The following is a 26,349-nucleotide window of genomic DNA, read 5'->3' on the forward strand; positions in this document are numbered from 1 at the left end:
AGTCTGTCTGAATGACATCATACTGAAATGAATCAAATTGTTATTTTAAGAAACACAACTTGGTATTTTCTCAAACAATGACAGTTTTATTAAAAAGATGAGTGACATATACAGTTTTAAAATAATTTACATGGCATGCCTTACTATCCATCCACTATGAACGTTCAGTCACCATACTCAAGTGTTTTTGTCAGTTAAGTCTACACCTGCAAATACAAAGCACAGATCTTTTCTAAAGAAAAGTCAAATCCTACAATATCTACAACAGCTCATCATCGGTTTAAAGTGAATCCCTAACCGAGTCCATAAGTAATGCTGAACATCAACTCAGTGAAGAATGTGTTTGAATGTGTAGAAGCCATGAACACATTTAAATATAATAGATTTAACACTGATGGGATTGGTAGACTGCACAGCTGAACACAAACACACCTCGACTTAACACTTACACTAGTCTACCAACTACATTAAACTGGGCACTTACTCATTCACATCTTTATTTTTTCATCCAAAGCAACCTTCAAATTAGGATGCCTGTTCTCATCACCAACCCCACAACCTGGGCTACACTCATTACAGACTTAACACAAAAAAGTTTGGGGAAAACTCCACAATATACGGTATGTATAGATATTTTCCTCCTTTCAGGAAATAATCTCATAAATAAAAAAATGCACAAACCAGCAATCTCAGATAATGAACTAAAAGAACGGTATCAAAACATGGTTGAAAGCAACAGAAACACAATTTTCTCCTACAAAATATTGCACAGCTAACACAAAAAGGGTTTTGTCATAACATGCTTGTTTTTTTTTTTGTTGTTTTTTTTTGTAATAGGGTTTAAAATATCTTCATTCGGTCCATTTTTCTACAACCGATGGCCAACATGCATCTTTGAGATCAGGAAAGATCACACTTATTAAAAGCAATAAAATCATCAATTCAATGGTCAAAATAGAATTGGTTCTTCCCCTTTGGACTGCATCTGTTGTAAAATTGAGAGTAGATATTTTGGCACAAATTAAGAGTTTAGCCCGACAGCACCTTCACTGTTTTATTAGACCTAAACGCTTCTGGTGACTTTAGCTGATATTGTACTTAAACAGAAATTAATGCATATATGTCCTTTGGACTTTATCTCCGTAAATGATTCTTGCTAACACTTAAACAGCTTTACCCGTCTCTCAGTTTGCACAGTCAGCTTATGAAGTGGAGCTTCATTCTTCAATGTAGTCTTATTAAACTGAGTGACGACGATGATTTAGTTTAACAGTAATTTTACGGTGTTACAGCTTCCCTCCACACCTGAAATTAAACACAGTGAAGCCGAGGTGTAAACTTGTCAGAGTCGCCGAAGTCTCTTTATCACATTTACACCTCCAATTTATTTACATGCCTTCTGAGAAGAATATGAAATGGCATAGGTGAAATATACAAAAATATTTCCTGTACCATGCTTACATGTTTTAGTGTGGTCCTAAAGAGCAAGGACTGCCCCCAAATACGTACTCACTTCACAGAAGTGACAACAGGTGACATTATCACTTCATGCCAGAGGTTAAGTTGTTCAATTGAGGCCTTGGCGACGTCTTTGGCGCCACTGTCACCATATGTAGATATCCAATTACAGGATATGTCAGCCAAGGCTATTCTGTAAACCGCTCCCACCTGAATACTCCAAGTGTACAGCAATATTTAAATTCAGCCTCCCCAAATAAAGTCGGTAAGAAAAACTGGGATGAAAAAGTATGAGGGTTGTACATCTTCAACAATAACAATATTTTCTTAAAAAATCCGTGTCTGGAAAGATAAACAACATGTACATATAAATTATTAAGTGTAGCAGGGTGACAGTTTTCATCCTTCAAACGCAGATTTGATAAAGACCGATATTTCCTTCCAGAAACAGTGAAAAGTCGTAACTTTTAGTAGTGCTCCTAAATGATGCATATATCAGCCTTAAATCCAGCCGAAACTGACTGAGATAGAAACAACAGGAATGGTATAGAACAAAAACCTCCACTAAGTAACCTCATTTAATAAACTATAAGCAAAAGCAGTTTAATAAAGTAGTAACTGTTTCACTAAAGTTTTGTACAGCAATGGATTTCAGTGCCCAGTAGTACCTGTGCGCTCTGGAAAATGTAATTTAACCTCCAGAGTGTGGTTTTCAAGTATTACTGCTGCTTTTATTTTTTAAACTGCACCTTGACAATCTGTCTCTCTAAGAAAGCCTCTTCTACCCAAAGCAGCATTTATTTGCATGATGATAACCCAAGCTCAGCTCTTTGGCCCTACGTGCTTGGAGGGAGCCACAGAATTCAGAACGGAGCAGATCTAATGGCGTTTAAAAAAAAAACGCAGTCAATGCTTATTGCACCATGTCTAGTGGCAGCATTGCGTAGTGCAGTGTGATTGCATTTCCATCTATTGACCACAGTTGATTTCAGTCTTTTTCTCCAAAATCCACTGAGTTTATTAGAGTCTATGAATCTCCAAAGCAAACAACTGTGCTCCTTCAGCAGGCTGCATTTAAAATCATGGGATGACTCGGGGTGTGTTGGGAGGGGACGTCTCATTTGAGGCGTTGGGTGACGTTGGCCAAAGCCACTGCGAAAGCCTGAACCGCAGAGAAGGGGTACTGGAAGTCCAGGATGTAGGCATTACCATCAATCCTACCAAACTGCATCACCTAGAACGTTAAAACACACATTAAGATTTGCACAGACACAAGGAAATAGGAATGCAATATTCTCCAAAAATATTGGATTAACATAAACAATGGAGTTAACCATATGTTGCGCATCTAAATTCCACCAAATTTCAAGACTATGTTTCTAGGATGAGTTAAGAAAAAACGTACCTACAAAAAAATGGATGGTACAAAAAGAACCAACTGCCCAAGAATGGGCTCAGATAGTAGTAGATATTTACAAAATGGAAGACATGACCGTCACAGTCAATTTAAAGATAGACCTATTTTCCAAATGGGAAAAATTTGCTGGAAATAATTTAGAATGCTTGTGAAAAATTAATAACAATAAAACATATAGAAAGGATGCCACTTCATTCTAGTTTGTAATTTAATACCAATAATAATTGACTCAATGTATTGTAATATTGATTTATGGGTTTCTGGTGTGCTTCATTTATGACAAAAAAGATAATTTATGGCATTTACAAACAAAAAAAAGAGATTGGCTGTGGAATCTATATCTGCTTTCTTTCCTACATAAGCCATATTTACAACTCTGCATTTATTTAATTTACCATAAAAAATGTAAATGTTGCTATTCGAAAAAACAAAACAAAGATCTGCACCGAGAGAATATAGTCTGAGGTTCTGAAATAAAATTTTTACCCAACTCACCTGCCGGCCCTCCAGTTCGATTTGAAAGTTCTTGGCCGACTCTTGCGTGACTCGGCCTCCAAAGTCCAGCTGGTAGACCTGTGTGGCTTCATTCCACAGAGGCTGCTTGTTGGCCATCACATACACAAACCCTTGGCTGCCCAATCCTCTGTCTTCCTTCTCATTGGCTTTCCGGCACTTTATTTCATCAAGTTCGCTAGCTGCCCTCAGGTTCCTTTTACTTTTCCATCCCTTTTTCCCGCTCTGGCACTGATTAAGGAGCTCATCGCCGCTGATGAAAAGCTCCGGCTCGCTTTCTGAACTGTCCTGGAACTCACTGTTGGCCGTGGCCTTATTCAGCTTCTTCGCTTTCATTTGCTGCTCCTTCTGCCCCTTCAGTTTCTTCTTGTCTCTTCCTCCCAGTCGGGGGCTGGAGATCAACGAGTTGAAATCCCCCAGAGCCCTGCCCTCTTTCTTCGACTTGCTGCCTTCGGCTAACTGAGACACGTTAGCCTCTTCGGCCCGGCCGTCCATCCGCTTGCGGTTCTTCTTGCTGAACTTCTCGGACCGCTGTGGTACGGGGCTCTCAGTCAAAGACAACACCTCCTGGTAAGCGTCCCCTGGCTCTGCCATTGTCTCCTGTAACACCCCGTGGCTCTGTGGGTCTGCTGGTGGTGGTGGAGGCTGTGGAGGAGGTGGAGGTGAGAGAACATTTTTGTCTACCGACACGTGGGAGGCTTTGGGTGGAAGTGGCACTGCAGGACTGGGCATAGGCGGACAAGGGTTGTACGTTCCCCACGGTGTGTGAAGGGCAATGGGAGGGATGGGGATTCCAGCACAGGAACTTCCTCCGGGATACAAGGGAGGAAGGGGACAGCAGGCGAGGTTCGCTATGTTTGGAGAGTAACCCGGCGACAAGACGAGGGTCGCATCCTGCTGTGAGAGGGCCACGGGCGCCACAACTTCCTTAGGGGAGGCGCAGGGGCGCGGCGACCCTGGGATGGGTTGGAGCTGAGCTCCGGCATAGGCTGCTGCTGGGGGGTACTGCAGAGAGATTTGGTAGCCTGTGGCTGTAGCTGCTGCTGCAGCCTGGAATGATGCAGCGCTGGGGCTGGTGGGAGACTTTGGAGAAAGAACAAAAGGCAGTCTGGTAACATCCAAGTGCTGAGTCGGGCTGAGAATGAGGGGTGGAGGCTTGTGCGCTCCAGGGGGAACATTTGCTGTCCTCTCTTGAGGTATCCACACCTCCTCTGTGCCAGTCGGGTCCCACTGGTAGGGAGGTGGGCGTTTGACGACAAGCCCCGATGCATCATTTCCTCCAATTACCAAATGCCTCAGCGACTGGTTGAGTGTTTCATCCTCAGTAAACGCTGAGTTAACATACTCAGCCCGGTCTCTGTTCCCTCCTGCTCCCGCTGCACTCCCAGACCCCTCCAGTGAGCTCATCAGGCTGTATGAGGACTGGGAGGCCAGAGCGGCGGCGCTGCTGGAGTGAACTATCACTGTGCTGTGTGGAGCGCCGTTCCCTGGAGGGAAATCTTGCCTGATAATCGTTCCCCCTGCTATCCCATTAGCGCTCCCTGGAGCACTACCGCCAACACTTGATCCACTGCTGCATTGGCTGCACGTGTATAAGGCTGTTGGCACCCTCTGCTGGAAGGAGGTTGCTAGTGGACTGTTTTTAGCTTTCGGAGGAAGTGGCCTTGGCGGTTCCAGCATCTGGGAGACTTTAAGCGCGGCCTCTCGGCTGTTCCTCCTGAGGGTGGCATGGATCAAGCTGCTGTCGAGTCGCTGGTTCGGATTCCTCCCAGCAGCTCCGCTCTGATTGGCCGAATCAGGGTATGGGGGTGGGTCTCCGCTTGGTATGGAGTAGCGGGGTGCGGTGAGTCTGTTAAGCGTAGCAGAGGTGTAGGGCAGCTGGATTTTCTTGTCAGCTGCAGACGAGGATGAAGAGGAAGTGACCCTGAGAGTGGCAGAGTTGCCAGGTCCCTGGAGCGTGTAGACATTCTGGTTGCAGACGAGGCGTGTTCGAGGGCGACACACCTCTTCCACGTTCCCGCTGCTGTCAAACGTCGTTATCCTCTCGTAGCCCAGAGGGGTGGGGTACTGTAGTTGCTGCTGACCTGGAGGATAAAGTTTGAAGTCACCCTTCTTCACGCAGAGCTCGCTAGGGGGAGGAGTTCCACTAGCGCCCCCTTCTGTTCCAGACGAGGAGCTGGAAGCTGCGTTGGAAGCTGATGGTGAAGCTGCAGCTGCAGCAGCGGCAACCGCTGCGGCCACAGTCCCGGGGTAAGGAGGCGGCGGATTCATTTTGCTGAGCTCCAAAGGAGCGCTGAACACAACTGTATCAGCGTCAGCTAACTGTGGCGTTGATCGAGTGGTTTTGATCTTCAGCAGGTGTTCGTGCTCCCCGCCCGCTGTTCTGTCAACAACTAAATCGGCTGGCTGGTGGGGGATTTGTATCTGCAGGACCCCCGGCTGCAGCTGGTGTAGGGCCGTTCCTGAAGGTTGCCCCGGTGACAGGGACGGAGCAGGGATCTGGATCTGAAGCTGCTGCTGAAGATGGTGCTGTTGAGACTGTAGCTGGTGATGCATTTGCTGCTGTTGCTGCAACTGCATTTGTTGATGCTGTTGCATCTGTATGTGTTGCTGAAGCTGCTGCTGCAGCTGCTGTTGAATGTGCTGCTGCTGCTGCTGTAGGTGATGCTGCTGGAGTATTTGCTGCTGCTGCTGTTGATGGTGCTGAATTTGTTGATGTTGTAGAAGCTGCTGCTGACTCTGTTGTTGTTGTTGCGATGGATGATGGGTCGGCGGTGGTCCAACCATTAGCCGACCTACGTCCAGCCCCCCAAAAATGACCTGACCCGGACTAGAATACCTGGTGGGCACGGTGTACTGGGTCGTCAAGATGGCATCCTGGGTTTGGTCCGAACCGCTGGCCGATGATCCAGAAGGAGCTGCTGTCGTATTACTGAGGACATCAAGCTGAACGTTCTGATTGGCTAGCAGAGACTGGACCAGGCCGATGCTTTGGGCAGGGGACATGGCCTGGGCAGGGCTGTGGATGGGGGCAATAGGGATGTTTACAGTACATGGGGGGTTGTCGTCAGTGCTTCCAGCAGGGCCCGAGACAGGAAGGTCGTCCTCGTCCTCACTGAAGACATTGGGGCTGAAAACAGGCAGGTTGATGTATTCCATGGAGATTTTGCGCACCTCAGGCAGGTAGATGGTCATTTGTCTGGGCTGCAGATGGAGGAGGCTGGTCTTATAGATGACTAAGAAAAAAGAAGAGTGAAATGAGAAAAGAAAGAACGCCAATAATATCAGTTCATTGAGAGCCTGTGGATGACTTACCTGCACCGAGATTGGTAGGTAAAAATGCAGCCAGTCCCACTATCTTAAACTTTGTTCCCCAAATATTGGATGTGACCTGAGCGAGGTAATTTTGCTGCAAAACATTAAAAAAAAATTATGAAAAGAAACCAAATATGGTGACATAAACCAAAACAAGCTCCCTTAGTGAGCCCTGCAACATTTAGATCATCTTCTAGTTACCTGATTGATGTCATCCAGAGGGAATTCTCTCCGTGAGAGACTCGGTGAACCAATCGAGGGTTTTCTTAAGGGTAACCGTGGTGACCTAGAGATTTCTTGTGTAGTTCGGGACAGCTTGGGTGATTTTCTGGGGTCAATATTTATCCTGTTGGTAAAGGGACAAACTAAGTCTCTACAGAGAAGGTAGCAAATAAAAAAGAAGGTTTAGGCATGCAAGAAAAACAAAAAACAGAGACATTCCACTAAACGTTTTCATCACGTAATTAATAATATCACTTGAGCGTTTACACATTTATTACATTATAGCCATAAACTTTAATGTATTTTAAAACCTTAGCCCAGCTTCAAAAACCAAAATGATCAATGAGTTGGACAAAAACTCAAGTTGTGTAGTGGAAAACTAAAAACATTTGACTAAAAAAATGTGTGCACAGCTCTCATTTTCCAGAAATTCAAATAATCTTTCAGAAAATAGAATTTGAAATAAAGTTAGGACATTCTGGGGCGTGCCGTGGTGGCAGAGGGGTTAGCGCGACCCACATTCAGGCAAAACATAGCCTCGACGCGGCTGTCGCGGGTTCGACTCCCGGACCCGACGACGTTTACTGCATGTCTTCCCCCCTCTCCTTCCCCCTTTCCTGTCAGCCTACTTTGAAAAAAAGGGACACTAGAGCCCACAAAAAGACCCCTTGCGGGGCAAAAAAAAAAAAGTTAGGACATTCTATGTTTTGTTTTGTGTTTGTTTTTCCCTACTTAACATTTACTAAATACTAAATAAAAAATTCTACTCTCCAACTTTTTGAGGCTGTAAAAGACAACTCTGACAAAATGTGAGAAAAAGAATCCAACTACCTCTTAAGAGGTTTTGATTTGATGAATATTATTTTTGCAAAATCATTCACGTGAAGTCTTTTATTGAGTTACCTGGGAAGTTTAGGAGATTTGCTTCCTCTAGATATCTTTGGAGATTTCTTGCCAACCCAGTCGTCATTGAGCTCAATATCACTGGAGTCTGAGCAGTTACAGCTGTCTATCATGGCTGATATCAGACTGTTGCTGTATATCTCATCTGATGAAACAAAACATCAGAAGTCACAGTTCACTAAATGTGCATCTCTCACAACACAAATACAAAATTCAATCAATGAGTCTGTTGGTGCTGCTTCTGGCAGTAAAGAGACAAACATAAAATTGCTGCTGGTTAAAAAGTCATGGAGAGTTCTTTTTTTCCCCAACCATAAAAAGCCACAGAAATCTTTAAAATGTAAAGAAGAAAACGTTTACTAATTTTATTCTTATTATTTTTGTCAATGTTTCTCCATTTTAAAAAAATGTTTTTATGAATGTGAGTCCAGTCTCATTAAATCACTTTGTAAATTTATAAAACTTCTGGAGGATGTTGAAAATCTTTCTGTTCTTTAAGTATTTCCTACGAGTTTTTTAAAGTTACTGCCCAAGAAGAAATGCAGGCCCACCTGTTTTACCATCCGTTTTGGGGTCCATAATGACAAACTCAGGGCGCAGCTTACTAATCCGTCGACCCTTCAGGATGGGCACCAGACCACCCAAATATTCCAGGTACAGAGTGTAGCACGGCCCGCCCACCTCCGGGTTATCCTCTGTGCGCTTCATGGTACAGTGCAGTCGCTCATTCCCGGATGTCGGGTAGCTCACAAAATCCCGCATGTTGTTGGGATCTGGGATGGGTGGCTGGAAACACGAAGTTTGTGCAATAATTGTTACAACACTTGGTTTTGTTTAGCTAATCTATATTAGACTATCAGTTACATTTGGTTGCAGCCTTTTAATATTCTTCCACTGAGCTAATTGGATCCTCTGCCCTGCGTTACCTTGATGGTGGGGGCGAAAGCAGCAGTGACGTAGGTACAGAGCCGGGAAGGCATGGTGAGCTTGGCGACATCTTTCTCCTCCTTTACGGCTGTGGCGATGACCTGCTGGCAGAGAAGCTGTAGCGCCGCAACCCGGTGATCCACTCGAACTGCATAAAGCGCCGGGCCTGACGCCAAGAACAGACGCGAGTCTCTGTGACCCCAACAAAGTGTAGTGATGGGGCGCTGCAGTGTGAAGGAGAAGAAGGGGACAAAGTTCATCCTCCTTCCAGCTAACTTCGTTTACTGGTCTAGGTGTAGTTCAGACACATTTGAACGAAACATGGCAATTATTAATTTTACCCATTTCAAATCGATAATGGTTTGGGACAAAGAGCTGAGTCAGCAGTTTCAGACTGATGGTTTCCAGCAATAAAAACATTAAACTTGCACTGTATTCTTGTTGCAAACATGTAGAGAAAGCAAAGAGATTTTCTTCTTAACAAAAAAAGCAGAAATACAACAAAGTGAAAATGAAAGTTCGGCTGCTTTCCACAAGTATCAAGGCAGTACTTTTTTAGGTACTTGTTATTAGACGTTCATGGCAAGGTCTAAACTAAATTCAGTATCATAGTATTTTAATATCTGGGTTTGACTTTTGGAAAATTTCACAATATTGAGTCTCAGAATAATTTCGTAATTATTCTGAGCTTTGCTGGCAGCCAAAATTGTGTTTATGTTAGAATAAGTTAGAATTAGTAATATTACAGAAAGATTTTCTTAGAATTTAACTTCGCTACCAAATAACTCAGCTTTACCTCTATATAGGCAAAAATTACACTGAATTCCACAGGATGATGTAGTCTCTCTCTGTTTCATATAGGAAGCTAGAAACAGGGATAGTGGTAAGCCAGTTATTGATTTGTAAATTAAAATGTAGACTTGCACTACAGACTTGCATAGTAGTGCAAGTCTGTGTGTAAACATAGGTGCCAAAAACTATAAAGTGAAGTCAGGGTCAGAGGTGGGGTCAGAGGTTTACATCCTGTTATAAATCTCTGTATTCCTAGACAAACACCAGCCAATAGGAATATTTATACAAATACTGTCACTATAATGACATGTGAGGTAAGAAGGTAGCTGCACCAAGTAGTTTTTCATGTCAAGTGAAAAAGGGTGCTTATTTATCTGCTGCACTTCAGATGTTCAATATAGTAAAGGTTTTCATCAAATAAAATACTATAAAATAGTATTTTAAATACAATATAAATATATACATTTATATGAAAATATACAAATTCTATAATGTAAATACTATGGAGGTATTCTTTTTGTGTGTCTTTCCAGTGTTTAGTCACAGTTGGCTGCATTATGTCAACCTGAAAGCCCCAGGGCAATTGTGTATTTATGACACTAAAGAACCAAAGAGATGTTTCTGGAGCAATCTGGCCTATGTTATTAACGTAATCAATCTAGAGCGCAGGTGTCAAGCTCCAGTCCTTGAGGGCCACTGCCATGCAACTTTTAGATGTGCCTCTGCTGCACCACACCTGAATAGAATAATTAGGTCATTAGCAAGGCTCTGGAGAACTGATCTACACAAGGAGGAGGTAATTAAGCCATTTCATTCCAGTGCTTTGTACCTGTGCCACATCTAAAAACTGCAGGACAGTGGCCCTTGAGGACTGGAGTTTGACACCCCTGATCTAGAAGGAAGCTTTGAGCCTAATACGCAGCTCTGAGGGACACCTTAGCTGACATTCATTTAACAGAAAGAAATGCCTTGTGTCCACTGAGGGGGTTGGTACGCTATTTTATGGTCTTGGTATGGATCAGTTGTATGGACCGCTTTTACAATCGAAACAGACTAATGCTGTAGCGCTCAGTGGAAACATGGCAAAAGACCACCAAGTTAAAAACTGCTTCTGACCAGAAAAATGAAAGAAAATAAGATTGAAGACATCTCAACTCAGCTTCCATGTCTCAGCTCCAAGTCCTCACCTGTGCTGGTGTGTCTAGTGTGTAGATGTGATCCCCTCTAACATTGTAGAACTTGACAACGGCATTCTTGGTGGGTGGAGAACATGGAGCGTCGGGGGAGAGGAGGACTGTCCTCTCCATCCCTGCCACTGCCAAAAGGTCACCCTGAGAGCACCACTGGACTACAACATCTGTAGCACAGGGGAAACAAAAATAAGCATTCATTCTTTTAACATGAACTTAAATCATTTAGACATTGAAGTGTGGTGACAACAAGAGATGGTAAGATAGGGAAGCAGTAATCTAACTCCTGGGAGACCCACACACCTTTCAAACCGGTTCGGATCAGTGTGGGTGAGAGGTCATCATAACTATTCATCAGGCTGATGTCTCCAGAGGTGAAGCTGACTGTCAGCAGTGGTTTCTGGCTGTGCACTGAGAGAACATAAAGGACAACAATGGTCTGTTAGGCAAGAGGTGAGGCATTTCTAAAGCATGCTTATGTGCTTAATACTGTAAGAACTGCTGATGTTATGGAGGAAAAAAAGATAAAAATCACTCAACTAGACAGAAAATGCACCTTTAAATTAAGTTTAGCTTAGTATTAATGGCTTATTGAAATACTGTATGACAAAGACATTTGCAAAGAAAAGATTGATGAGGAATGGTGTCTCGGTCCAGTTGTCAACTTGAGAGATAATTTCTATGTGAGCCAATCAATTTCTACTGAACGATTTAATTAGTGAGTTAGAGCACAGCCAGCCTTTCTGATGAGGTAAGCACTTTTCAGCTTAACCACTTGGCCTGTGGTGAAGGGAGGAGAAGAACAAATAGCAAAGTGGGAGGAAGACAGGCCATGAACAAAACAACATTGGCAACTGGGAGTAATTAGGGTGAAGATAAAAGGAGACAAACAACAAAACGGGCACCAATTAAAATAAACTTATTATTTCTTGCAGTAATACTTCATGAAAGCTTATGAAAAGTGTTGTTTTCCTATTTTTGTCTGTAAGTGAACATTTGTCTTATTTCTCTGACTTCAGTAAACACCATAAGCTAAAAAGAAAATGCTAAAGTCTGACTGCCGGTTTTAACCCAAAGTTAAAACAATGAGACGTAGGGAATTTTGGTGTCCTGTTTTTAGGAGGTGACTTTAGAATTATGCATTAAATATGGCCGTCAAATAAAATATTTAATCGTATGAGTGTCCTTAGTTATCCCACAATCAAGCACAGATTTTTCCCAATATTTTTAATGCACCTTAACAGAATATTTTCAAAATCATTATGGTATAATTTTTCATGTCTTTGTTAATTCTGCATTTTTCATCTTTTTCATTTGTTCAAAGAAATTAACTGTTGTTTCCGAAGTCAAAAATTGCATGTAAAATTATGCTTTCCTGGGTTTTTCTTTGTCTGTAACAGTAAAATAATTCCAGGGGTGCATCCTGTTTCTCTCCCTTAAACAAGTTGGGGTTGAAGATGAGCAGCTTCAGTACAGTCATGGTTCAGTTCCCTGTCCAGGTAAAAGTTTGAGAAGAATACCTTTGGGTGGAGTGTAATCATCGGAGTCTGTGTCACTCTCACTACTGTCCTCTACCAGGAAGCTGGGGTAGTTCCATGACATGCCAACAATGCCATCGGACTCATGGAGCAGAATATGGGCCAACATACGCCCGTGGCAGTCCATGACTATGACCTGTCCATCTGCTGTGCCGAACAACACCTGGAGGGAGAACAACCACAACTACTTTTAAGAAAATTAAAGAAAAAAAAGGAAGGAGTAGAGGAGAGAGAGGGGATAGACTCACAGAGATAAATGAAATCTGAAAGAAACCAAGTAAAAGATAACTTTGATATACTGCACAGAAACAAAGTTATAGTACAAACACAAAGTTGGTTTAAGTCAGCCAACACAAACATGTTTGAAAAGAACCAAATTTGCTGCAATTTAAAAATAATTTCTCATCTGTCTGGATACCAAAAGCAAAAACACAGTCTGACAAATAAAAGTCAAAATTTCAACATCTATCCACTAGGATGGCATAGTGCAGAGTTGAAATATTAAATCCTGTAAGTTTCAATCTTATTTTCTTAAAGTAACCCCCTTTACTTTAAGCTATATTTAGATTGCACACAATCAAGAAGCAACAGGATTTCCTCTTTTATTCACATCCATAGCTGCCAGAGTGCTCCAAGTTCTCCCTGCAGCTCACTAAACAGACCACAGTGACCCTGGCTGAGAATGTCTAAATCTGCTGGACACATTTACTGTGTCTTTATAAAAGGAAACCTCAATTTCAACCATTTATGATCATCTTGATGACTTACAGGACTTTGGATAAAATATTCTGTTGACCGACAAGACACAAGTGGAACAAGTGGAAGTGGTTTCTACCCAGTTACATCTGGTGGGAAAAAATAACAATAACAATCAAATACGATGGTAATAGTGTGATGTTCTGGGGGGCTACTTTGCTCCTGTACCACTTGCTATATTTAATAAAACTATGAATTCTCATTTCTTGCAAACAAAAAAAAAGCTGATGGAAATACCTGGCCATCAGTTTGTGCCCTAAAGTTCAAGTAACTGGATGATGGCCTAAATATCATCTCTGAATAACCAATGAAACATTTGGAATGGCCTAGTCAAAGACTACAAATTTGATTGAGAGGCAGTTGCATAACGTTAAACAGACCATTTATAATTATAAACCTCATATGTGGCTTAATTAAAAAAAAAATCTTTAAGAAAAGTGGACCAAAATCCCTTCACAATGATGTTAAAACTTATTCAATCTGTATGGAAGCAAAGTCCCTTTCGAGTGTGAAAAACAGATTTTTCATCATTTCTAAAATTCAATATCAAAGGCATTAGAAAAAAGGTGATCAATGGAATTTCAAAAGGGCAATTAAAAGATAAAGAAGTCTCAAAAGGTTAAAAGGAATACGAAGGATCAGATAAAAAAAATTCAGCTTGAACAGATCTAGACAGGAAATTTTGTTAATTTGTCTGTTAGGTGTATGAATTACCTGCTGGTCATCAGGAGTCCAGATTCCACAGGTAATCTGACTTTCCAAGTTTATCTCAGAAGACCAGTGTCTCTGTCCGCTGACAGAGCCCACCAGGACAAAGCCGTCACGGTATGAGATGAGAGCCTGCGTTCCATCATGCGACCAGGTGAAGTCACTCACCTACAGGGATCATTACGTAATAATATAAATTGTAAAATGTTGCTAGGAGTTCTATTGAAGAAAAAGCAAAAATATGAACAATATACTCTGAGTTTGTAGAGACTTTCTCTGTTACAGCTGTTTTGTTAGAAAGCAATGCCAGTTTCTGTGTTTAATATGCTATCCAAATAGTCATCTTTTGATATTTTTTTTGATCTACTATCAGGACCTACTTTGAGTGCTCAATCCAAGTTAATCTCAAAGGTTGTTTTGCAATTTTAGCAACTGCGATTTATTTTTAGCTTTTTTACACATCGTTATACTGACACATGCAGGGGGAACTTCAGAAACCTTCTCATCTTCTGTTAATTTATCTGTTTCTCTACACATTGGTCACGATTCTAACCTGAGCTCCACGGTCGTTGACGAGCTCCACAGACCACCGGCCCTCGTACTGAATCCATACAAAAATCCCTCCGTCTGTGTCACATGTGGCCAGTTTCTGGAAAGGCTCATTCCACCGCACCAATACCACCTATAAAATAAAGAAAAACAGCTCAAGTTAAAACAGACGACAAAGTTATTTTGATATGGAAATGATTTTTCGTTGTGGCTGAGCTTTGTGTAGATAAATAAACAACAAAGCTGCTATGATCAAAACACTGACAGATGATAAATTTGCTCCAAATAAGAATCAGTTGAAGCCTAAAAAAAGCTAAAAAAGTCATATTGATTTTCACACTATTTAATGATCTAAATTTAGCTTCATGTTAGATGGAAATAGGAAAAGTAGGTTAACCTCATTTGGAGGAAGTCACTAAGGAGCTGCTAATATCCTACATATTACAGAAAATATGACTTCATACATTTCAGACCACATTCTGGTTAGAAACAAAGAAATGCTGTAACATATAAAGCCCGGCATCAGCAACTCAAACATGAAGGGGTTTGTGTTTTCCCTCTTGAGTGATTACACGTGTGTTGTCATAGCCCTTGGATGTGAGAAGCAGAGGAGGAAGGCATTAAACGCAGCACAGATCAAACCGTTAATGACCAGCTTCTCTGACATTGTCATCGTTCCGACTACATTGCTCTATGCTCTCCCAGTCTCTCTCTGGTCTTGTGCACCGTGACTCAGCCGATTCCCAAGGGAGTAATCCTAAGAAAAGAGCAGCTCTGCTTTCACCGACCAGAGCACGTGGGCTTTACACGCTCAAATACACAACACAGGCCAAGGTTTTAGTTCGGCTTAGGCACTCAGATAAGTGTGACTCCGACAGATCAGTCAATGAAAATAAAAAAAAAAAAATCAATACAGAGTCTATCCTTAAACTGGGAATCAACATGCCAAAAAGAGTAACTAAGAATGTACCCAAGAATACCCCTTTGGGAACCCAAAGAATATCTCATAATATCAATTTCTGACAATTTTATTATTTCCTGTGATAATCATCTAATGAGAGTAATAAGGAAAATGCTCGTGAAAATTTGCTTTTTATTTTAAACAAATGATGATAAAAAAAGCAAAGAGTTACATTTCTGAATACCAAGAGTGGTTTATCAAAATAATTTCTATTGTGATTTAAAGGTTATAATTAAACACATTTAGGCAATAATGAAATACTGAGTTTTGTGAATTTCTCTAGTAAAAACAAATAATAGTAAAAAAAACAAAAAACAATCAAGTGCTATTTTTTATTATTGGGTACGATGGACATGATGGTACTGGGAAGCTATAGTGCAGATTCTGGATCAATTACGTTTTTACATTAATACTAATCAATCAAGTCATAGAATTACCAAGGAAGTACACATTTTAGTTGGCAATGTACAAATTCAGATTGAACCTTCATATTACACATGTATCAAAGTCTGTATGTTCTACCATCTTTCTCATTCATGAGTATTAAAAGAGAGAAATAAATAAATAAACCCAATTTTCACACATGCCCATTTCGTACATCACGTGTACTTGCACTTCCACAGAGGCGACAATAAACTGTGAATTGATGTAAATTTAGCTCGGAGTGGAGATTAGTGTAAGATGGTGAGGGGATCCCACCTGAGCACCTCGCTGTGATGCAACAATCAGGGAGATCAGACGTCACATGGAGGCAGGCATGAGAAAGCACTCGACACCAAAGAGACGGAAAGAATACAGTCACGTGCAAACACAAACTTCCTAAAGATACATGACGAAGACTTGTTACTAAGCAGGATTGTATGTTTTATGGTAGAACAGAGGAATTGTTTTCAACAGGCGATGTAACACAACATGCAGCAAAGTGAGCACCAGCCCTTCAACCATTAAGAAACCAAGAAACTAAAAACGATTGGCATTCTTAAACAGTTGCTAACATCTCCTGAGATCATTTTCACTGTGATCCTACTGTTTAAGCTACAAAAATAAAAAGATGAGTTCAACACAGTTTCTTTTTATTCTATGACTTCAAAATTCAGTTTTATCAAATAACATTCCCAATAAAAACAAATACAATTCTAAGAAGTAAATACAAATATTGCAGATATTGCTGATATTTCACTTTTAAAAGTCACAGCTAAATGTGAATGTCCGTTTCCCCTCCACAGCCTCCTGCCCTTCCGACCCTGCTTTGACAAGATATTAAGTCAGACACAAAACTCAATTAAAGAAATGTACTGTGCTGATTCAAAGGCAAGGAAGTCTGAATGAGCAAAATTGCGTGGAATGATTTGCAATGCCAAAGAACGGTAACAGGACAGGACTTTCAGGGAGAGGAGGTACAACCTGAGATGTTTATGAGTCTGCCTTGTATGTAATAAAACCCGATTTAATAGCGAGTTGTATAGCTGTTTCTGTGAGTATATATTAGCAGTGTGGAGGCCACGCCATCTCTGTTGGCAACTCTGGAGGAAGAGCAGAGAACCTGGGGTTGCAGCTGAGCCCTAGGAGTTATGCAACATGTTCTCTCCCAGGATGGATTACCACAGCACAGCCATCTGAACTAAGCACATTTGGTGAGACCATTTTAATGCAGTTAAGGGGTCAAGTAGGATTCAAGTCTGAACAGGATGTCTAGAGTCAAGTGGTCTGAGAGGTCAGAGACAATACTCGTAGGAACATGAGGAAATGGAGGGTAGTGTGTGTGAAATGACATGAGTTGGAGAAGAATTAGAAAATTTGCAAAGTAATAGGAGAAACAACATGTTGGCTGCAGTCATAAAAATTTAAAATATATACCTATATATGCAGAGGATATTTCAGTTCCAGTGTTAAGTGTTCTTTACAAAATGTACGTTTGTCTTTGAGAGGGCGAACTTGCACTATTATGCTATTATCGATATATTACTTAACATTGGTCACAAAACAACACTGCTATTAATCGCAATAAATCCTGGAACAATTTGTAATCCAGTAAAAATGTGTTATTATGACAGTCCTAGTGGTGTATAACAAATGTTTAATCCCTCTTTCCTGTCAATTTACAAGAACTGTACATTGTGTAATCAACCCTGCAAAATGTATTGATTCATTCTTAAGAAATTATTAGAAACAAGTATTTTAATCCACATTGGGTTGCTTTGTGAAAGAAAACAACAAACATTTATGACTGCAATTAAAACTTCAGCATTCGGAGAAGAATGAAAAGAAATCTGTACCCAAACAGTTACATATGCGATCAAACAAAAGTCACAACGTGGATTAATATCTAGGCCACCCGAGGCAAAGCTGCACAGCGAGACAAATCAAAAACAATTCAGTGGTAAACATTATTTTATGCCCTGAGGTCACATGTCTCTGTTGGATTATCTTAGGGACCTAAGATACTTATCTCTCTTTGTCAGAGAGAAAACTCTGGATTGGACCTTCAGGGACTCCTGCCTCTGGGTAAGAAGCCACCAAGAAGTCTCTTGTGAATGGTTTCAAAATGGATTCTTAATCTTAGAACATCTGAGAGATTCTAGTTTACTATTCTCTGCATTCTAACTGGAGTTAAATAATCGATAAGGCACCCGTTATACAGAGAGGGGGTAGAGAATTCAGACTCCTGAAAACAGAAATAAAATCTTGAAAATCAATCCTTTACCACATCAATCAGCTTCTGGAAAAGAAGCTGCCTGATTATACTTCGTCCAACATTTTTTACCAAGCAGACAATGAAGAGATCACTGATTTTTATCAAAATGCAAGAAAAACCAGCATAAATACCTTTCTAAATCTCTGGAAGAATGATAGTCTTTCACCAGAACAAATGCAGCTGTCTGACTGAAAAAAGCCTAAGTGTGAAACTTCCACCCATGAGAAAAAGCTAGTTTTCCCCCCCTCATCTACTGGCTTCAAATCAGAGCTAAAGGTCACATTATGAGCCGATTCATTTTGACGACGTTCTACATGAATGATCATAGAACAAAACACGTCTTCTAGAAGCACCATCCACACATCACACTCACTCTTTAACTCGGCTCTGTGACAGCCTCAACATGGATCCTGCACTGTTGAGATATTTAATCCATTTTCTAAAAATAATGAAAACTTATTTGAGAGCTTGAACCTTTGACTTTCTTTCATGTCACATCATGTTAGAAGCAAACTTTTTCTTAAAAAACTGCAGGTTAAACATCAACTGGGACACTTTGACACTCAGAGAAAGAGGATAAACAAATTTCTTGGTGAAGCTCTTTTTAAAAACTGCAAAGAAGTTCAGTATTAAAACGCATTCTGACACAATATTGGGAATTTTTTTTATACCAGGACCCTTAGAGTAAAATTCCTTTGTTTTGCTGTATTTGCTTCATTTATTTCACTTTAAATAAAAACAGAAATGAAAAATCACACTGCTGAGCAAAAATAACTGTCAAATATGTGACAGATTTCATTAGGCTGTTTGACAGGATTTTACGTTTCTAAAAGCATTTATAGCTTTATACAAGGTAGGATATTTATGGCTTTTGTCTTAATGTTTCTGGGACGAGAAAAGATGAACAACAGGCATTTTCTCTGTGTCAATTTAAATTCTAACATATTTATCTCAGTGGAGTTTATTGTCAGGTATATGAAGTAAAATGCAGACAAACAATTAAAAGTCGGTTGCAATTAAACGCCTCTTCTGATAAATACCATGATTGTTTTATGCACTATTGTGTACATATTGGTCAAATTTAGCATAAAAAAAAAAAAAAAATCACTTAAATTTGCTCTCCTACACACTAATTACAGAAAAACAGCAGAAGGGACATTTCAGCCGAACTGAATAAGTGTTTGGACCGAGTCCAAGTGGGCAGAGTTAAATGACATTTTCGCTCTGGCTCAGTCCCTCCGTGTTGGGATCCATCCACTCTCCCCTCAGCTGCCTTACGGAATGCTGACACAGCACCATACTCCATCTGACCAGCAGCTCCACCCACAGAACGCAAAGCTGCAACCTGTGTGCGGTCTCATCGGTGCCAGCTCCGTTGTATGCTGACGGCAACAATCAGTTCCCCCACACACAGCAGCTATTTGCCTCAGGATTTAGTCATTTCATGTTTCTGATGGAGAGCTGTGGCCTCATTGCGCTGGTAGTGGAAAGCTTTTCGAGAGCTTAACCACACTGAGACTCGAGAGCAACAACAGAGACTGGAGCGCTGCAATGTTGTGACTGGGAGCAGCAGGGAGATCTGATGTAAGACTGTCAAAGAGTGAGTCAGGGAGAAGTCTTGCCTCTAACCACAACCCAAAAAAAAATCTATTAAATGATTCCACCCCCACAGACTCCCACTGGTTGTGCCTTTATAAAATCTAGAGTTCCAATTAAACTAAACAAAGGTAGATACTTCTGTGTTGGAAAACAGAATGACATCATCCACCTTAGAAGGAAAGAAATTATCAGGACACTTCATTTTTTGTTTTTAAAGATCTATAAAAGTATAAATAAAAGCTCCAAATATATTCTTTATGCTCTTCCATTTGGAAATGGAAGAAGTGTACATTTGGTGATTTAGCGTTGAATTCTCACTCCGACTTCAGAGAAAACTCAATGCAACACAGTAAGTCCATCTAACTTTGAAAACCAGAGACCTTGGCAGACATCAAGAAGTCTGAACAGCTTACAAAAAAGAAATGTTCCTATTTTATTCTTTTGTGCTTTAAACCTCCATCTGTCATGAAACATGTTGGATTAGGAAATGTTTACAGGCAGAGGAGAAAATCTCCATCCTACATAGGCAAAAAATATATATATTTTTGAAAACTTCAATAGCTGCATTTCCAGATTGATTGTAACTCATACTACTAAGTAAGATATTATAACCAAAATTGCTCAGCTGGACTGTGATTTTAACATAGATAAATTAGATAGATATTAAATAAGCAGTTTATAATTAAAAAAACAAAAATCAGTCCTCCTCAATTACCTCACTGTTGTGTCCTCTGAGGTTGAAGTTCACTCTCTGCGGCGTGGCCCGGTCCCGTCTGCAGTGGCTGGACGTGAATGTGACCCCGACGACCCCCCGGCTGTTCCCGGTAGCGAGCCAGCCCTCCTCGTAGTAGCGCTTCCTGCACACCGGCTTCTCCTTCTCACTCTTGGGCACTCGGCCCTTCCAGGACAGACACAGGATGTTGGAGTCGCTACAGAGCACCGGGCCATGCTCCACGGAAGCAAACATCCCTGCAGCTCTCAGAACCCCCTCAATAAAAAAACAACTACACAGAGAGATGGGAGAGGTTCTTCGTCCTGGTTTGGGTGCTGTTACGACTGCCTCTCTTCCTGTGAGGTTAATGGTTTTATATAGGATCTGTGTGAGCAACAACGGTGCATAGTACTTATGCTTTCCTTTGGCTATCTGTGACAGTGAGTAAAGGTGATCAATCAAAACTTCCCCGAAACAGGATCAGAAAACTGTGGACGTTAGCATTGCTGAATTAATTGTGTCATTTAGCCAACGGGGTTGAAAAAAAAAAAAAAGTCAAAAGGCACTCAAGTCATTGTGATGTTTTTGAACAGCCTGGCTGATGCAGTTTCAAGGACAAGGCAACAAAAGCCAGCGATGTCAAAAAAGAAATACTCAGACATCTAATGTAGCAAAAGCCACACCGCTCATATCAGCAGCAGAGCAAAAAGAGACATCAAAAACAAGCTGCATCTTCCACACCCAAAAACAAGCATGTTCAACCAGGCAGTGCTTCCAGTTGGTCTGAGTGACGGTTTTCTTCAAATAGGTCTGGTTTTGACGTTCATGGTCCTCCTCGTTTGTTCCTGACTGCGCGTGTGAGAGGAGGAGAAGGGACTCCTCTCTATCAGCTGTCAGCCCACAGGGGAGCAGCTTCTCCCGGGAACCTCATCACGTCAGCCTGTCTGCTTCTTCAAGCTGCCTCGGGGACTCTGGAGAGGGCTGCTGGGTGACACAGAGCAACAAATGTTATCACGCAGAAATGATCAGATGAAACAAAAACAAAACCAACCCATGAAAAAGGCGGTAAAATCCCTCACCTGCCACCCATAGCCACTGACTGAAATATTAATGTGCCCACCGAAAATAGTTCAAGGACTCTGCTGCTCAGCGGAAGCATGTTTAATTAGAGACTTATCTATTTTAGAAAAACAATTCATCATTTAAGCTTCTGTTTTATTTCAATATAATCTTATAATAAGGTTTCCTCTTGCAGGAAGACTCCTAATAGAAGTAGACCATTTTATTTAACGGCCATTTTATTGTAGGAATCCTCCAGCATCCTCAAGTCTTGTGGTAGCAGGTTAAAAAAAAAAAAAGAAGCCAGAACTAAAACATACAGAAAGGTCTCATTCTATTCTTGTCAACCCTAAAAACTATGCACTACTGTGAACATTTGGGCTAAAGTAGTATTGCTATCCAATTCCTGCTGTTATAGCAAATAACCAAAATTTTGTATATTTTCCTACATGCCACCACCTACATTGCTTCTCTGCTTCAGTTTAACACTCCCACAATCCTGTGGTGCATCACTTTCACTTTCACATGACCAAACAAATATAACATGGCCAACCCTCCGTGTCCTCCTGAAACACAAATGAAAACAAGATAGAAAATAAACGTAGGTTGTTCATATCAACCTGGTTTTACTTATTGAACCAATACGTTAAAAAAAATGACTAACATTGGTTGATACTGACATTGATGCCATTATAACGTGCAACCATACTGAAAACCTCTAAATACCATGTTTAGAGGTTAACTGAAAAAAAATCTTTTAGATTTAAATAACACAACATCTTTTTATTTGACTTTTATATTTTCTTTTATTTGATATTTAGGTTTAATTTAATCCATCCATTTGTTGTCTATACTAATCCTGCAGGATTGTGGTAGGAATTGTGCATTTTTTCCAGCAGCCATTGGTCGAAACGAGGGGCCCACCCTGGACAGGTTGCCAGACATAAAAACCATCATTTAGATTGTTGTTGCACAACCTCCCCCCCCATTCTCTCTCTACTTCCTCTTCTGAGAGGGGAGTTGTGCTACCAGCTCTCCATCTAACAGGTAAATTGAGTTTCCTAAATCTGCTGGGATTTACCCTGTCCAGAACTGAAGTAAACTGTAAAGCTGGTGTCGAGAAAGACTTGCCTGGTTTCTGACGATCTCCATTCAGATGCCCCACCATTCTTCCCCCTTTGAATTAGCCAGACTGAGCAGCCTGCAGCCAACTTGTTTCACAGAGCACACCTGTTAATGGTCGCTCTCTTTATTACAACTTGAACTTGTTACTGAACCAGGCTGGTTTTAGTGACTCGAGCGAGGCCCAAGGATGTGTTTTACATATAGTTTTGGGCTAAAAGCAACCTATAAAACATTTTCCAACTTTTCCTCTCCAGAATCAAACATCATAGCTATTTTACAACCATCAAAGAACTTTGAGGCGACTCATTAATTGAATGTCAACATCTTTTAGATTTTCTTTATGCTAAATTTTTTATTAGAAAGGGAATTTTGCAAGGGTCAGTACACCTTAATTCGGTAGCAGAAATAATCAAATAAGTAAAATCAATCTATCCTATCTTTCCCTAATGCTGACACTGAGAACTAAAAAGGGAACCATTGAGAGAGACGGACGGAGTATGGCGTTTTGAACCCCAGAACTGGCCTGATGATGAAGAAGGTGTTGCAGCGGGAGGAGGAGGTTGATCGACGACGGCAGGGATCTATGTAGGTCTGATGAGCTTTCGTCTCTGCGTGGATGGTGAGGTCACACAGGACTTGGGTGCTGGCAGGAAGAGTACTGATTTAGAGCAGCAGGTCTCGGATCTTAGGGTGACTTCCTCATGTGTGTAGCGTTCCTCAGCTTCTTGTCTTGCGGCTCTGAAGCTCCCTTCCATCTTGTCTCATGATCTTTCTGGTCCGTTGAGATGTAGACGAGCTGACCTCATGGAAGGAAGGCACCAGTTCTTCTTCTTTGCCTTTGTTCTTTGGGGTCTGAACCCAGCTGATGAGAAAAGTGCAATTTGAAGCCACATGTTGCGGGGCTGAAGGATTTTTCCCTCAGGCGCAGGACAGTCTTCGGGTCTGTGGCCCCAGCTCTTCTTCAGCTGCAGAGCTCTTTGTCCATCTCAATCTTGGCTCGAAGCTGCCTGGAGGATCCAACCAAAGGTTCCTCTTTTGCACCCACCTTTTATAGGGTTTATCCACCCTTTTGGTGCATTTGCATTGGCTAGCACTGGTGCTGTGCCTGTTTCATTGGCTGACTGCTTGGACATTTGATCCACCGTCTTAGAGACATTATATCCTGATGCCTGTTCTAATGTCTCAGGGTTGCTCAACGGTCCTCCTATGTCCATTGCCTGCACAACCTTTTCTTTGAAAAGTTTACGTTGTTCAACAATCTGTTTCCAAGCAAGGCATTTTTCTTTGAAAAGCTTAAGTTGTTCAACAATCTGTTTCCAAGCAAGGCATTGGTCATCTCTGCTCTCCTGTTAATCTGCAGGCTGGAAACCTACTTCCTTTTTTTCCCCGAGGAAACTTGCTCCTCCTGTTTCATGACTTTCTTTGTCTGACTATGATTTCTTATGATTAGATAGAAAAAAGAAATAGAATTAAAGCAAAGTTTGCAGGAGACAAAAACAACACACACACAACCAGATTGATTTTATTGAAGTTTAAGTCTACTGTTGGGTCTAGATGTCACTTGCGTGATTAATTTTAAAGGTAACTTTATTTATTGTTACTGTTAAACTAAAATCTCCAATATGGGGAAGTGGTATGATATTGGGTTTTCTTGACACGATCTTTTTCTATTTGTTGTATTTAAGAAATGTATCCTTTTTCATTTGTTTTTACACTGTTTCTTATATTAAATTTACAAATATGTGCAATATATCCTAAAGAGATGCACAAATTGATAGGCCAAAGATCTGACTCGGCTGATATTACCTCGATCAGACGAGATCGCCACATCAAAAGTAAAAATAAAAAGTAGTGACTATGCTCTCTTTTGTGTTGTGAATACTTGAGAGAAAAGAAAAACATTAAATCAGTCAAAATCAATGGAAGATTGTTGCTTTTTTTCATGACTAGAAAGTGTGTTGAACAGTCATTTTAACTTCTTTTGCCACATAATTTAACGGTGTCTTCTCTTTGGTTGGTTCTGAGAAGAATCAGGAGTGGAAAAGCAATGATCGAGTTCTTTTTCTGGCTGATACCAATTTATCTATGAAATAAATCCAGCAATTGATGTCGCAATTGCTGGGTTTTCTTTTCTTCTGAAGCCTACACCACAAAAAATAGCTTTAAAAATTTGTGCATCAAACTCTTTTTGCTGATGCTTTATACGGGAGGAGTCGTCAGCTTGATGAATTGGAAAGCATGCCTTTGACATGCTGATCACAAATAAGGAGCCAATCAATTGAAAACGGGTGTACCTCTGATAATTGTTAATTTTATTGTATTGATCTGTTTCATAATTGTCTTATTTTGTTTAATTTTATTTCACAATTTTTACTTTCAATCTTCATTAGATTTTTCACTATTTTGACTACTGATCAAAGGAAAAACAGTCTTGATTTCTTCTCTACTGATTAGTGTAGCTAAAGAAGGGGAGCGTTGTTTTCATTCTTCTAAAGCAGCTCGACTTGCATGAAGTTGCAAAAAGGATTCAACACAAATAAGGCTTGATTGACTGAGGTTTAAACTTGCATAAAAGCAGTCTGGGTGAAAAATACCGGGACAAAAACTGGGTCTTAACATTTAAAGACTTTTTTTCGCTCACTGACAATAAAACGACACCCTCCTAGTTGATTGAAATCGAAATATATGTAAAATCAATTCAATACATGAGAGTCCAGTTATCACAACAGTTTACATTAACAAATTACAGTGTAATAGTATTAATAGATGCTGGTCAAACTGTTTCTTGCACAATAGAAAAAGACACAATGACACGCAATAACACATTTAATTAAACTAACTTTTTTTTTTTTGTTTATTAGATGATTCAAAAATAGCCGTTATCTGCCTGCTAACAGCAGCTAGCCAACAGTTGGATGTTGGGGTCGAGCCAGTGGAGCTGCTGGCTCCAAAAACCAAAACATCTCAGCAGATTAACTAGAATACAGCTACCAAAGTAAGGAGTGTCGGAGGGTAACAAAAGAAAACAAACCAGTGAACGCTGGGTTGGCTAGCCGAACAGCTAGCCGAACCCGAACCCGAAGCCCCATCTTCAGCGGAGACTTTAACCGTCCATCCGCCGTTGGCACTGTCGCTAACACGGCTACGGCTAACAGAACCGTTTACTCTAGTGTTTATTCAATATTTAAAGACAGCTTCGGAATACAACGACAGCTAATTGGTGTAGTGAACAAAGAGTGCGAATAAACCCAGCCCCGCTGTGAACAAAGCCACAGAAGCACCAGTGGGCAGAGGGGAGCTTACCTTGGCTCGGTGTGTTGCTGTTACTGCTGCTGCTGCTGCCGCTTCCTCCGCCTGCAGCCTCAGAGCTACTGTACACTGGCAGGGCCCCGACAGCTGAGACACGTGACGGACACGTGACCCAAGCCGACTGAATTATTTATACCAACAACTGTAGCGGTTTAACTTTGATCTTTCTCCACGTGTGGATAAAAATACAAGCTCTTTATTGTCAGAGGAGACACGCTTCATTTGTTGTCGCTGCTTCGCTGACTATTCCAGAAACAGCGTCCGTAGCCTGCCTGACTGATATGGAAAACAGGTAATGAACTGGAAGAAGAGGGTCAAACTAAATAAAACTGATACAAATAATTTGCATTGTTTATTAATTATTATTACCAGCTCATGTTACAACTATTATTCGAATTATCATAAATGCAAACAGCTGGATACACAATCAGCTCAACGAACTCACGTGAAGCTTCCTTCAATAAAGATTTTACACATTTTGGGGGAAAAAAATAATAATAATTGCATATGTAATTGAACCACAGCTGTAAACAAAATAAACTGTGATTGTGGACGTTTCTAATAGCAAGCAAGAAAGCGTGTTAATCAGTATTTGAAGTTA

The 26,349-nt window shown here is 40.9% G+C and overlaps 1 protein-coding gene across 4 annotated transcripts; it reads right to left on the bottom strand.

The window, feature by feature from the left end:
- Positions 1-63: 63 nt before the first annotated feature.
- Positions 64-25,857, bottom strand: tulp4a (TUB like protein 4a). 4 transcript variants are annotated; one of them, XM_032585870.1, is made up of 15 exons: positions 25,743-25,812; positions 21,778-21,880; positions 20,259-21,236; positions 14,293-14,421; positions 13,746-13,907; positions 12,258-12,438; positions 11,041-11,148; positions 10,735-10,904; positions 8,755-8,979; positions 8,380-8,614; positions 7,829-7,973; positions 6,905-7,049; positions 6,704-6,797; positions 3,371-6,624; positions 64-2,692 (listed from the first exon to the last, which is right to left on the bottom strand). In XM_032585870.1, the coding sequence occupies exons 3-15, from the start codon at positions 20,508-20,510 to the stop codon at positions 2,576-2,578; spliced, it is 5,217 nt and encodes a 1,738-aa protein (XP_032441761.1). In that variant the 5' UTR covers positions 20,511-21,236; positions 21,778-21,880; positions 25,743-25,812; the 3' UTR covers positions 64-2,575. The 4 variants fall into 4 exon arrangements, with proteins under 4 accessions (XP_032441761.1, XP_032441760.1, XP_032441758.1 ...); XM_032585869.1 differs by having other exon boundaries at positions 20,259-21,239; XM_032585867.1 differs by lacking the exon at positions 21,778-21,880 and having other exon boundaries at positions 20,259-21,239; positions 25,743-25,857.
- Positions 25,858-26,349: the final 492 nt, after the last annotated feature.

This window comes from Xiphophorus hellerii, chromosome 15 (assembly GCF_003331165.1).
Source record: "Xiphophorus hellerii strain 12219 chromosome 15, Xiphophorus_hellerii-4.1, whole genome shotgun sequence".
NCBI lineage: Eukaryota > Metazoa > Chordata > Actinopteri > Cyprinodontiformes > Poeciliidae > Xiphophorus > Xiphophorus hellerii.

Excerpts from the sequence above, each read along its gene's own strand:
- tulp4a (XM_032585867.1), bottom strand. The coding sequence starts at position 20,510 with ATGTTTGCTTCCGTGGAGCATGGCCCGGTGCTCTGTAGCGACTCCAAC. Across the intron at positions 7,974-8,379 it reads CAAAACGGATGGTAAAACAG|ATGAGATATACAGCAACAGT; the intron begins GTGGGCCTGCAT and ends TTGTTTCATCAG. Across the intron at positions 2,693-3,370 it reads TCGAACTGGAGGGCCGGCAG|GTGATGCAGTTTGGTAGGAT; the intron begins GTGAGTTGGGTA and ends TTAACGTTCTAG.